The sequence below is a fragment of the Centruroides vittatus genome, unplaced genomic scaffold, assembly GCF_030686945.1.
Source record: "Centruroides vittatus isolate TY-2023 unplaced genomic scaffold, ASM3068694v2 contig_2433, whole genome shotgun sequence".
Taxonomy (NCBI): domain Eukaryota; kingdom Metazoa; phylum Arthropoda; class Arachnida; order Scorpiones; family Buthidae; genus Centruroides; species Centruroides vittatus.
In genome coordinates, this window is record NW_027121533.1 from 352,236 (window position 1) to 365,374 (window position 13,139).

At 30.7% G+C, this 13,139-nt stretch overlaps 1 protein-coding gene across 2 annotated transcripts in view; it reads left to right on the forward strand.

The window, feature by feature from the left end:
• LOC136971285 (protein lap4-like) overlaps positions 1-13,139 on the forward strand; it is an 82,314-nt gene that overhangs the window by 1,771 nt on the left and 67,404 nt on the right. For both annotated transcript variants that reach the window (XM_067265746.1, XM_067265747.1), the window contains exon 2: positions 4,313-4,430. In XM_067265746.1, the coding sequence (XP_067121847.1) occupies positions 4,313-4,430 (118 nt within the window). The remainder of the gene's footprint in view (positions 1-4,312; positions 4,431-13,139) is intronic.

Here is a 13,139-nt window from a genome sequence, read left to right on the forward strand (position 1 = left end):
CAAAAGTAATAATTTTCCGCAATTTGGTTGGGCATTATGCAAATCGGACTACGGTTTGCTATTGTATAGATTTCTAGCAGTTTTATAAGTGAGTAGAAAAGTGTGTTACTTATCGAGAATATTACTTTTGAATAATAAAAGCTTTTTCAATGCAATACACAGCTTTCTATAAAGTCATATAATTTCAGAAGTTAATTGCCAGATTTTATATCAAACAATAAAACATTATATATAAAGAGACATAAAGATAAGTATTAAATTTAAAGGATGATTATCTCATTTAGATATTTTCAATGATGAAGCAAGTCAAAGTTAAATGATTCAGCATTTGACTTCGTCTTGCATTACAATGCATAGATTATCGTACGTATTTAACTATTTTAGAAATAAATATGAAATCAAAATTACAAATGGATAAATTACCTTAGAAATATTCGTTATTTTGAATAGTTTTTCAGTTATAAACACAGAGACATTTTTCTTTTTTTGAATTTTGATAATCAAATATCAAATTCTAGATTTCTTGAGCCGTGATTGTGCTAGATTTTAAAGAAACTAAATAATTTGGACTAAAATTAGTGTGTTAGGTTTCCCTGAAATATTTATTAATAATTGTATTGATTTACAATTAAATTTAATAATTCAGATCCTTCTCTTTAGACCAAATTAGTTAGTTTCCTTAATTAAAATTTAGCATACTTATAATCAAAAGGAGTTTGGAAATTAAATATTATCCACTTTTTTTAATATTAATTAATGGAAATTAAACATTCAAACTAAAGTTTTAGGCAAATACTTAATAAATAAATAAATATATATATATATATATATATATTTTTTTTTTTCAATTATTATCTCACCTTCAGATCAGATCAAATTATAGGAATAAGCATTTGAATAGAATTCATGCTTCGAAAGATTTTGGAACATTTCCATTTATTTGGCCTGTTGCCAAAAATTGCAAACTTGACATTTATTTTTTTTTAACCAAATGTTTTGATCCTTTAGAAATAAAAATATACTCGAATAAAGAATTAAGCAAATTAAAATATACAAAATTTGTTTTTTAAAGGACTATCCATGATAATGGGGTACACTTTGCTCTCTTGTTAATTGGTCAGTTTTTTTTAATGTTATAAAAAAGCAGTTTTAAATGAAAGTGTTAATTGTAAAAGACTTTTTAATGACTCCTTTTACCAATTAACGACATGGTTCTTGTGTAGAGTTTGCTGCGTTAGTCCAATAAAATCTCTTGGAGCAGTGATACTCTACGGTCTGCGGAGCAGTGATCGTTCGTGAACAATTTATTACTCGGCTGTGACAAGATAGCACTTAAAATTTCATAATTTTATGTATATTAATAAGATTAATTCAAAACCAACTTTAAGCCTTTTAAAATCATGTTATTTTATTACTTTCTTTTTTTTTTTCTTTCTTACTTAATTAATTAGTGTCAAGGATTTGGAGTGGACTGCAGATCGAAATCAGCCTGGGAAATTATTTTAAAATTGCTCGCTTACAAACCTATTTTTTCAAAATGATTATTACCAAAATTGTTATATTTTTTTGTACTAATTTGGTCTAAATATTTTTAAAAAATTGCATTTGAACTCTGTTCTCTGTTTTATAACTACAGTCGACTCTGCATAAGTCGACACCCGGATAACTCGACACTCGTCGGTTGCATAGTCAATTTTTTGTGGTCCCGGCCAACTTACATAGGCATTAATGTTAAAAAACTCGGTTTACTCGACAATGTTTAACTCGTCACCACTGGATAAATCAACATACTTTTTACTGTTTCACACTTTTTAGAATTCTGATAAGTCGACTCCCCCCCTGAAAAATGAGTTCACACCACACAGCTTATTGTACGGTGTGAACTCATTTTTTCAGTAGGGGAGTCGACTTAGACGTCTAAAAAGTGTGAAACAGAAAAAGTATGTTGATTTATCCAGTGGTGACGAGTTAAACGATGTCGAGTAAACCAAGTTTTTTGACATTATTGCCTATGTAAGTCGCTGGGACCACAGAAAACTGACTAATTAACCTACGATGTCGAGTTATCTGGGTGTCGACTTATGCGGAGTCGACTGTATTTTTATTTAATTTCACAAAAATACTGATCTGTGAGAGATTATAATAAGTGAAAATTGGTCCACGAACTCAAAGTTTGAGAAGCATTTTCTTAGAGCTTCTATGCACCTTTAATCTTCTGAAACCTGGAACTATCTATATAAAAACAAATATTACACAATGTTTTGTTGATTACACCACTTCAGTAACCTTGGTGTTAAAATGTACTTTTAATAACCTTGTGCTAAAAGTTGTTATTGAGGTGCAAAATGATTACAAGGTACGTGATTACAAAATAATTACAAGATTATCTTGTAATCATTTTACACTTCAAAAACATTTCAGTGCGAAATGTCTAAATGCAACTCCTCAGAAAAATTAAAAATTTATTTCTAATAACTGCTAAGTTTGTTACACTTTATAAAATATTGATTAAAATTGGATTAATGAATTTGTTATATTGCTTAGATTTTGTTAAAGATAATCATGTTTGCGTTACCAGTAAGTCATATGAGCACATTTCAATGAATGGTTTCACTGATTTTTGGAGTGACACACTCGATGTTGTATTGCTATTTTTATAAATTGAGACAAAGCATTTCAATCAGTTTAATATTTGATTTGCTTCTTGAAGAGCTTCGTTGTTGAACTGATTTTTGAAATATGATGATATGGATGGAATTTGTACGTATCTTTATCATAGATAGGTGTGCTATGCTGCTTAATATGTAAAAAGTTAGTTTTTAGGGTACAGGTACGCAACAAATTTCCAGTATTCAATTTGGAACTAATCCAAAGCTTTACCGGATTAACCATTCTGCTGGACAAACCATGTCATGTATAATAATAATAATTCATCAATGCACCTCTAACTTACTAATTATACACTTGGATTGCTTGAAACTTAAATTATTGATAGATAAACAAATACAGGTATTCCTTGCTTAATGCAGTTGTGCTTAATGTGGAATTTGATTGATGTGCACAATTAATTGCGGCAATCCCTTTATATATGTGGCAGAAGTTTTAATTAACGCAGCTTTACCAGCTGCGTTAATTAAAACTTCTACCACATATGGAAATGTTAATCAAATACAATATCTATACAGGTATACCTCGAGTTACGTCGCTCTCGAGTTACGTCGTTCCCGATTATACGTCGTTTGTCTAAAAAGTATATGGAAAAATAAAAATCAAGTTTAAATCAGTTTATTCAACTTTAAATTTGTCCGCCACAAACATTGAAGTCGTAATATCACTAAAAAAGCGTTGAAAGCACATAAAATCATATTAAAATATGTATATTTACAGTAAATGTTAATATAATCATCATAAATCCTAGAGAACGAAACATGAAAACATCTGTGTTCCTGTGTTGTCGTCTTATTTAGTGGTCTTTAAGTGCTCATTATTGGCGTTTAGTTACGACGTAAGTCGTAACTACACAAGTAAATTCGACTTACGTCACCTCTCCTGGAACCAATTACCGACGTAAGATGAGGTATACCTGTATTTACTTAATATAGATATTGTATTTGATTAACATTGGACGAGAGATTAATTAACCGCATTAATCAAGGGATACCTGTAAATGAAATACGGGCACTTGTACATTAATACACAAGTATTCTTTTCTTCTTTATATCATAAAACAGTTGATTATCTAATACCATGTCATACAGCTTATACAGTGAAACACCATGGTCCATTTTTTAAACAGTTTTACTTTATCAATGTGGATTGATGTTTACATTTAACACTACTACTGATGCTCGTCTCTCTTAGAAGCTAAAACTAAGGTTAAATTTAAGCAAAATAAACTAAGAATATAACAAAATTATGATATCACCACCAACAAGTGCAGTGTAAATAATATAAATAAGTATATTCTACATATGATACCATCCATGGTTGCCCAGTAAACTAGTCTGGTGGCTATGGAAATTTCAAGTTTCCTCTGGTAATTTAGACTGGATTAAAAGAGGTGCTGGACCATCAGTTGCCAGAAATTTGGTAGTGTACCTTATATTTTTATATGAATTGCAGTACTTTTAATGTGTTCCTAAATTTTTACAGTTTGTTTGAAAACTGTTTCAACAAGGTAACATAATCTTTATAATTAGTTTATAAAGTACATAATTAGTAAATAATCTTATAATTATGTACAAATTTTCTAGATTTTTAATACGTATAAAGCCAGGATTACTGAGATTACTGATTTGAGATTTCATTTCAGGGATTGTTTCGACTTACGAAGCTTTATCATCTGAGCCTGAGTGATAACGAGATAAATTATCTTCCACCAGATATTGCAAATTTAATTAATTTAGAAGAACTGGATATTTCTAAAAATGGTAACTTTTGTTAAATGAAATTATAAATTAAGTTCATATAATGAGTGAAATTAATATGGATTTTTTTCTGATGTGTTTATCTTAAATGTCTAAAATTTAACTGTATCAGCCCATGCAACTATTCCTGCTGCAGTGTTGCAGTGTGGTTGTTGTTCATATGTGCTGACTTCGATTTATTGCAAATCACAGATGCCATTATAAGAATGTTAGCTCGTGTTTACATATTTTTTTTGTGCACTTAACACGTTCGTAACAAGTAAGCTATTGTCTTTGAAATATGTTCCGTTATCTGTTTTTCAAATGAAAGAAATCTGAAAACTGTAGACCTATTTCATCAGATTTATGAGATCTATAGTCAAAATGCCATGAGTATGTGGCATTTCGACTATAGATTGGTGATGAAGTGGTAAGGAAATGTGTCAAACAATGGTTGGAAACAGTGCTGACCAAGTGTTTTTTTTTTTCTGTTAATGCATCTGAAGAAATTTCTTGCTGACCATCCTTTTCTCAATGATGTGAAAGAAACAGTACAGAAATGGCTATCTTTACAGATAGCCCTGTTCTATTAGGAGGGCCTATAGAAACTGGGCTTGTTATGATAAATGTCATAATAATGGTGGAAACTATATAGAATTGTAGATTAGAGTATGACAAATCTGATAAAGTAAGATTTGTTGACAAAAATTATTGGTTTTTTTTACATAGTAATAGCCTACTGATACTTTCTGATGGCTGATATTTATAGTAATAATCTAGTTTTTCTGAACAGTAATTTAAATGAATTAGTTGACTATAACACACAAAATGTGAATACAAATAATTTTGTAATTGGTATTTTATTGTATAAGTAATGTGATAAGTGAGCAATTGTGTTCTTGTGTGCTCAGAATTTTCTTGATGTTTGATACTGTAGTGATTATCACTAAATGTACGTTAATATTGTCTTTACATATATATATAATATTCACATTGTCGCATATCGGGTTTTAATGTAAATTCATTTCGTGATATGTATCACATCCTGTGGTAGTGGTGCGTGCCAGTGATTGATCCCTTAGCACTGACGTGCATTATCACATCATGTCTATGGCAGGATGTATAAATGGAAGGACCACATGTAGAAGGTATCTTGTTCTCCTGTGTCTTGTCCCGATCAGTACCGGAGAAAGTTGATTGGTGTGCCATGGAAGAAAGGAAGTAGAACAAGAAGTCCTAACACGTTAAGGGTGCTCAGAGTCAAAAACTGAGTGAATCGTAAAAATAAGAGAATCCGACTGCATCGGTACAGAGACTGTATTAATCAGAAGAGTAGTGTTGTTTTTGGAAAAGTGTCGAGGATTATAATTGGTAGGTGTGATTATTTCCTGTTAGTGTTTTGGACACGTATAAGGAAATCTGGAACGTTAAGTAATCCTATTCTAAGGAAGAGAGAGGACCACGTGGAAGCGGTGTTAGCCTAGCACATGAGGAAGAGACATTGTGCAGAGGAGTCAGCTATTGCCGTCTGTGTAAATAGATTGTATTAGTTCTAATTTAGTAATTTTCTTATTGTTGCATCACATAATTTAGTGTCGATCTTAATTTTGAAGTTTATTCTGTTCGCAAAAGTTCTTTTGTAACTTGTTAGGAAGGAAGGTGGATTGCCCATCAGCCAATTAGAAATTGTAACTGAACCTCAGAAATATATCATTTTATGTAATTTTTGAATTTAAAAATTGGCATTTCATTTGATGCTTATGAATCTTCTCTTTTATTTCCTGATGATGATATAGATGTATAGGTGAAAAGTATTTGAGTATAAATTTGAAACTTCTAGTTCTTGTGCAGATTGTACACTGGTGTGCAAAACTTAAGTAACAATGTAATTTTTAAGCAGACAACCACGAAATTGTAGAAAAGGGCTTGTTGTTATCGGTATAATAAACACCCAACTCGGTAGAAAAGTGATTTGTATTCAAGAAGAAGACATCACAGGCGACGTGAGGGCACATAGAACGTGTATGATAAGTGCACACAGTGCAAGATTACAATAAGAAGAAGGCTTTGATTCTATACTGTATGCGTTCTATTCATTTTGGCACTAGTATGCTTTCTTCATCTTTTAAGCACAAAATACTGCCTCTGTATTTTGAATTTCATGTCTCCCAGGTCATTTTTTGCAGAGTTACAGCAAAAAATAATTGTTGCTTAACCAGTGTATTTTAACACAAAAAAATAAACAAACATTCTTACAGATATTTTAGTGAAAAAATAAAAATAACATAAACCTTTTAAACGATTAATTCATTTCATTAGAGATGTATTCATATTTTTACATCTATTGAAAAATTCCTAAACAAGAATTAAGTTATTTCTGAATATCAATACTTTTTCACTAGCTTGCAATATCTTATCATTCTTCAGCTTACTGAATGCAAATGGCTAATTAATTGAAATGAAGTATGTTAAAACATTTCAAAATTGTATACATTACACCTTATTTTTACGACCTAGGCTAATTGCTTCCTGGAAAACTGCTGTTAAGTGAGGTATTCCTATAAGCTTGGTGTTACTGAGACTATGTTTTTAGAGATACAGTTTGAATTCCTGTATATAATAACCAGAGCTGTGGACTCGGACATTTTTTTTGGGTGTGTTGGAGTCAGTAAAAATTTAGCCTTGATATAAACTAAAACATATTTAGATATAGGTTTAAGTAGAGATAGGTGAAATCTATCTATGAATGCTCAAATACTTTCTAGAATTCAGGTATTTGCAGATAATATCTTGCTATACATACAGCCACAGTTACCAGATAGATAATCAGTTTTGTCAGTGTCTTCAAGATTTTCCCAAAATATGGAATTTTATTGAAAAATTCCCCACAATACTAATAATGTAGATACAGTTTTGTCTTCAATATTCATAGCAAATGTTTTTTCAGAGTTATTGAAATTTTAACACAATGATTTGTTCTATTTTGTAATTTGAAAATACAGGTATATCTCACCTTACGTCGGTAATTGGTTCCAGGAGAGGAGATGTAAGTCGAATTTACTTGTGTAGTTACGACGTAAGTCGAAACTACGGTGGGAAACACCAATAATGAGCACTTAAAGACAGCTAAATAAGACGACAACACAGAAACACGGATGTTTTCATGTTTCGTTCTCTAGGATTTATGATGATTATATTAACATTTACTGTAAACGTACATATTTTAATATGATTTTATGTGCTTTTAATGTTTTTCTAGTGATATTATGACTTCGATATTTGTAGCAGACGGATGTAAAGTCGAATAAAATGACTTAAACTTGATTTTTATTTTTCCATATACTTTTTTGACAAACGACGTATAATCGAGAACAATGTAACTCGAGGTATACCTGTATATAATATACTTAATATGGTATAAACTAGTTGGAAGAATGAAAACATACATAAAATTGTATTTCCAGTTTATACGATTTTATTTTAAAATCCTAATATGATCGTCACACTTTTTTTCACTGTATATATTATGATGATGATAAACCAAGTTTAATGTTACAGGTAGCCAAGATGGTGGCTCGTCTCTGAAACAGTGGGGACGCACGTACTAACCTAACCTAACCTATTCTAATAAATTACCATAATTATTGCCAACCGAACTATTAGAATAGGAGTAATTTATTAGAATAGGTTAGGTTAGTACGTGCGTCCCCACTGTTTCAGAGACGAGACGCCATCTTTGCTACATAAGGTAACATTAACCCAAACCAAGTACAGTCAAACCTGTTTTTATGCGCTCTTTTTATGTGCGATTTTTATTTGTGCGATTTTTTTAATGCGAATTTTTAATTTGTGCGGTATAGTTGGCGACTAGTCTCGTGCGATTCGTCATGTCTCACGTTGACTTATTATAGCTAAATAAACTTATTGTAGCATAAATGCACTTATTATAGTAATATTATTGCATGAATATGCGAAAAATGAAATAATTTACTTTTTAAGTCAACAAAACACCACCTGGACAAAAATATGTAAAACAGACGATAGACCAGACGATGCATTCAAGTGCTGACATCTGTTGTCAATAAATTTTATTTCGTACGGTTTTGAGTTATTTTCTACGTGAGACTTCTTTTATGCGGTCCCTATTGACCGCATAAAAAAATTATTTTTTTAATTGTGTTGCGAAAACTAATTATTGCCAGCCGAACTATTAGAATAGGAGTAATTTATTAGAATAGGTTAGGTTAGTACGTGCGTCCCCACTGTTTCAGAGACGAGACGCCATCTTTGCTACATAAGGTAACATTAACCCAAACCAAGTACTGTATTTATTTAGATGTGTTTGCATACTTTAAATATACTGCAGGAATGTAAAGATTCTTAAATTTCAACTGCCATATTATATCTTCGCAAAGTCTTTGAGTTACAAATGCAGACACTTCCAATTATTTTTAGTTGTTGATGATAATATATTAAGAATTAGATACTTGACTGTTTATGATTGTGTATATTTATTTATTTTATAGAAAAGTACATAAAGTCAAGTTAAATGTTACTTAAAGTGTAACATATTCACGTTAAGTTACATTTAACTTAAAAAATTATATTTAAAACGTTTATAGAAAGTTTTGTGTATTTACGTTAAACATTCAACAAAAGAATTCAGATTGAAATTTGTTGTAATAAGAACATTATTATTTATAGATTAGTTCTTAATTTTAAAAATTTGTAATAATCACTAATATTGTAAACAAAGAATTTAACAAAACAATCAAAGCTTTTGAAATAATAACCATATCCGACATTTTCATAATACACTGGTTAAAAATTTTTCTAGTACAATAAAACAAAATCTGTTATTTTATTAAAAAAACCAAACAAATATACATAATGGCAAAGTCAATTTGATCATATTTGTTAGTTTTTTATATTTTTAGTTACATCAAGATGTTACGAAGTCATATAATAGAATCCTGATAGAATTATATGTATTTAAGCTTAATTGAAATTTTCTCCATTTAGGTTTTTATTACATTCGGAATGCAATAAAAATAAGTTAAAAACAATTAATTTTTAATAATTGAAATTATTGTTAAAAAATTATATATTTGGGAGCCATCAGTTTTGTCAGCCTTTGGTACACATAATGGGTACAGTGACGGCATGCTGATACATTGATTAGACTTTGTACTTTATCTTGTCGTCGTACATTCAGAGTATACCAATGCCATTTTTAAGCATAACCCATGACTATATACAACTAACATCAACAGTCAATCAGTCAAAGTAAACTTTAGTAATCACCCAACAGCAGCACTCGCAGACTATATATATAGGTGCTACCATGTATTGGGTCTGCTGGAAAGTTCTGTCCGTTCCAGTTACAACAAGTTTCAACAAGTATGCACATATTCATTTGATGCATATTTGGCTCTCTCTTTTTATCACTGAATGTATGCATACTGACCTAGCAAATGAACTAAAACGAAGATGATTCATGTTAGTATTAAGTGAGATGCGATCTTGTATCCATGACTACTGATAAAGTTCATTTAAGCCACTGTATTTTGTACAAATTCCAACAAGGAAGAAATGCTACAAAAGCGTGTAGAAATTTATTGAAAGTGTTTGGTGAAGGTACAGTTTCTGATAGAACATGCAGAAGATGGTTCAAAAAATTTCAAATAGGTGATTTCGACCTTTTTGATAAGCCACACTCTGGGCAACCATCTTTGATCGATGACAATACTGTCAAGATCATGTTAGAGCAAAATCCTTTTTTGACAACATCGGAGATTGTGGAAAGGATTGATTCAGCTCAATAAACCATTTTGGACCATATTCGGAAACTAGGATTGGTGTGGAAATATTCGAGATGGGTGCCACACGAGTTAAGTGAGAAGAATTTGAATGATCGAGTCATCATATGCACATCTCTGCTTGCACAGAACACAATCGAACCCTTCTTGGACTGGATGATAACTGGGGATGTAAAGTGGATTAACTATGAAAACATCGTAAGGAAAAGGGCATATTGTGAATTCGGAAAACCTGCCCTCTCCACCTCTAAACCGAAGTTGATCCTGAGTAAGAGAATGTTGTGTATATGGTGGGACATTCGAGGACCAATACATGTTGAGCTGTTGAAACCAAACGAAAAGCTAAATTCGGAGAGGTACTGTCAGCAATTGGATAATTTAAAAACAGCACTCCAAGAAAAGAGGCCAGCGATGTTCAATAGGAAGGACGTCATAATGCTTCATACTGCTTCATCAAGCTGGATTAGGGGCTACCAGGGCACAGAGTGCCCTGGTAGCCCCTAATCCAGTTGAGATAAGTTTGGTGGATGTCTCTAGCAATTGGATGTGTACTGTCCTTATTTTCAAGTGCAGCAATGATTGCAGTGCTATCAGAAAAGTGCTAAAATGGAACTGTTGACAAGGTTGCAATGACTCCAGTTCATAGCCATCAAGACATTTTGGCAGTCTGTCAAGGTGTCTAGGTATTTTCCTATCTGGCACAATTCCCATATATCTCCTCTATTGAAAACCCGAGAGACATCATTGCCATCAGAGTGAATGTCTCTATACAGTTCCCTCAAAATGAAGATGAATTGTGGACTTTTATTCAATACCACATGGTCCACAATTTCTCACGTCTCAATTCAAAGCTAGTGTTTTGTTCACAATGCAATTCAAAACATATCATATAATGTTGTTAAATATTATTATATGGCTCCCATATTAAATGTATTATTTAATATGGGAGCCGTATTACCTGTTGAGTCAAGTTATATATTTGGCTACTAGATTGATATAAAACCTCAAAATTAGAAGTCATTTATTTAAAACCTATTTTTTTTTAAAGTTAAATTAATATTATAGCTTTGAAATTTTCATCAAAAAATATCTTAGGGATTTTTCAGTTTGCTATTTTTCTATACATAGTTTTTGGTAGTAATGATCAATACTGCTACTCATCTTTTTCATATAATATTTATGTATGAGTCTCAAACATGTTGCTAATGTTATAATTTTGTTATGAAGCACTAAATTTTATAGTTAAATATAAAATAAAGTTATTTAGTAAATGATAGTGTTATGTACAGATTACAAACTTTGTTTCCAAATGTAAGTACTAAAAAATTTAGATGAGCTCATCGTAAAATCAAAAAAAATTAATAACATTTTGATAAAAATGCACTGCGCATGGAGAGGATAGTTTTGTACATTGATGTCCAAAATTAAAGCATCCAAAAGCTATGTAACATCAACACTATGAAACATGAGTAGCTGAAACTTATATCTAAATCAGCAAATGTGCCATCTTATGTCATAATATCAAATGAGGCATAATAGCAGTACCCATGCAACAAAATGTAATGTGCTATATATACGAGGAAATCATTTCCAACAAACAGCTGTCTGTTAGGACAGCTAACAGTGAAGAAGTGTTCCTGATACATCAGTAGCTTATCAGCCCTCAGAAAAGGCACTTTCATGGTTCGTTTTTGCATTTTTGCCCCAAACATTTGTGTGGGGGGCTTTAATTTTGGGCACAAGCACTATTATTCTTGCAGCTTGTTTATGCAAATGGATGTTATATCTTTCTTTGGCATCTTATCCCATTTTCAGTTTATTTTTTGTATGAATATTTTAAACATTTATGAATTATTTCTGCAATTTATTTTCATATACTTCTAAGAAAATTCGAAATTATCTTAACTATTATTGGAGAGAGTCTTATGTATCTTTACGTATGGCTTTAATAATTGTAAATTTACTTCATTGTAGAAAGACGAAGCAGAATGTATAGTATCCAAAATGCATATCATTAAAGGTTTATAAAAAGTTGATTTTATAGTCTTTGTCTTTAGTAAAAAAATGGTTATAAGAAGCATAACATAAAATTGTGTGTTATTAGCCAACATTGTGTCTTTTTATTTAAAAAAACACTAAGTTTTCTTAGATATTCTACTTTATTTGAAGATTTCTTATTGATAAAACCCAAACCAAGCATTTTCAACCTTAGGGTGATGTTAAATGATAACTGGATGGACGTCATTTGAAATAATTCCATTTAGAATGTAGAGAGCATTTTTTATTGTTACAAGAATATCCCTGAATTGAATGATAAGTTTGAAAATGCATGTTCTATCAATAAAAAATGCTGTAGTAAAGTACAATATTTGCTACATTTAATCTGTGGTATTATACAATTTATAAATATAATCTAATTCCCTTATTGTAAGTAGTACATTGCCATAAAGGTATTATCTGACAAGCTGATAGGTGTGCAGAATTTAACTGATAGCAGTTACTAATTTATTAATCATAATTTTAGTAAGTAAGTTTTAAAAATATAAAATGCCTCTGTATTATTTTTTTTTTTTTTTTAGTTTTGAGTGAATTTCAGATGCATTTTATTAAAATTTCATAAAACGAACTTTAATATTCATTTAAAATATTACATTCATAATCATATTTTACTAACTCACGTAGCTCTATGATTATGCAAATGTGAGTTAGTAAAATATTCATGCAACAATTAATATGGAACGTAAAAGCAAGAATCAACAGAAGTTTTAATTCTGTTATCAGTTGTGTGATGACTAGCAGTTTTTGCTTATCAATTACTGAATAGATTTGTCACTTTATCACATAGCTTCTTGCTTATTTATTTATTTCCCATCTGTATAGCCTTAATTATAATTAAAATACCACTTTTTTTTAA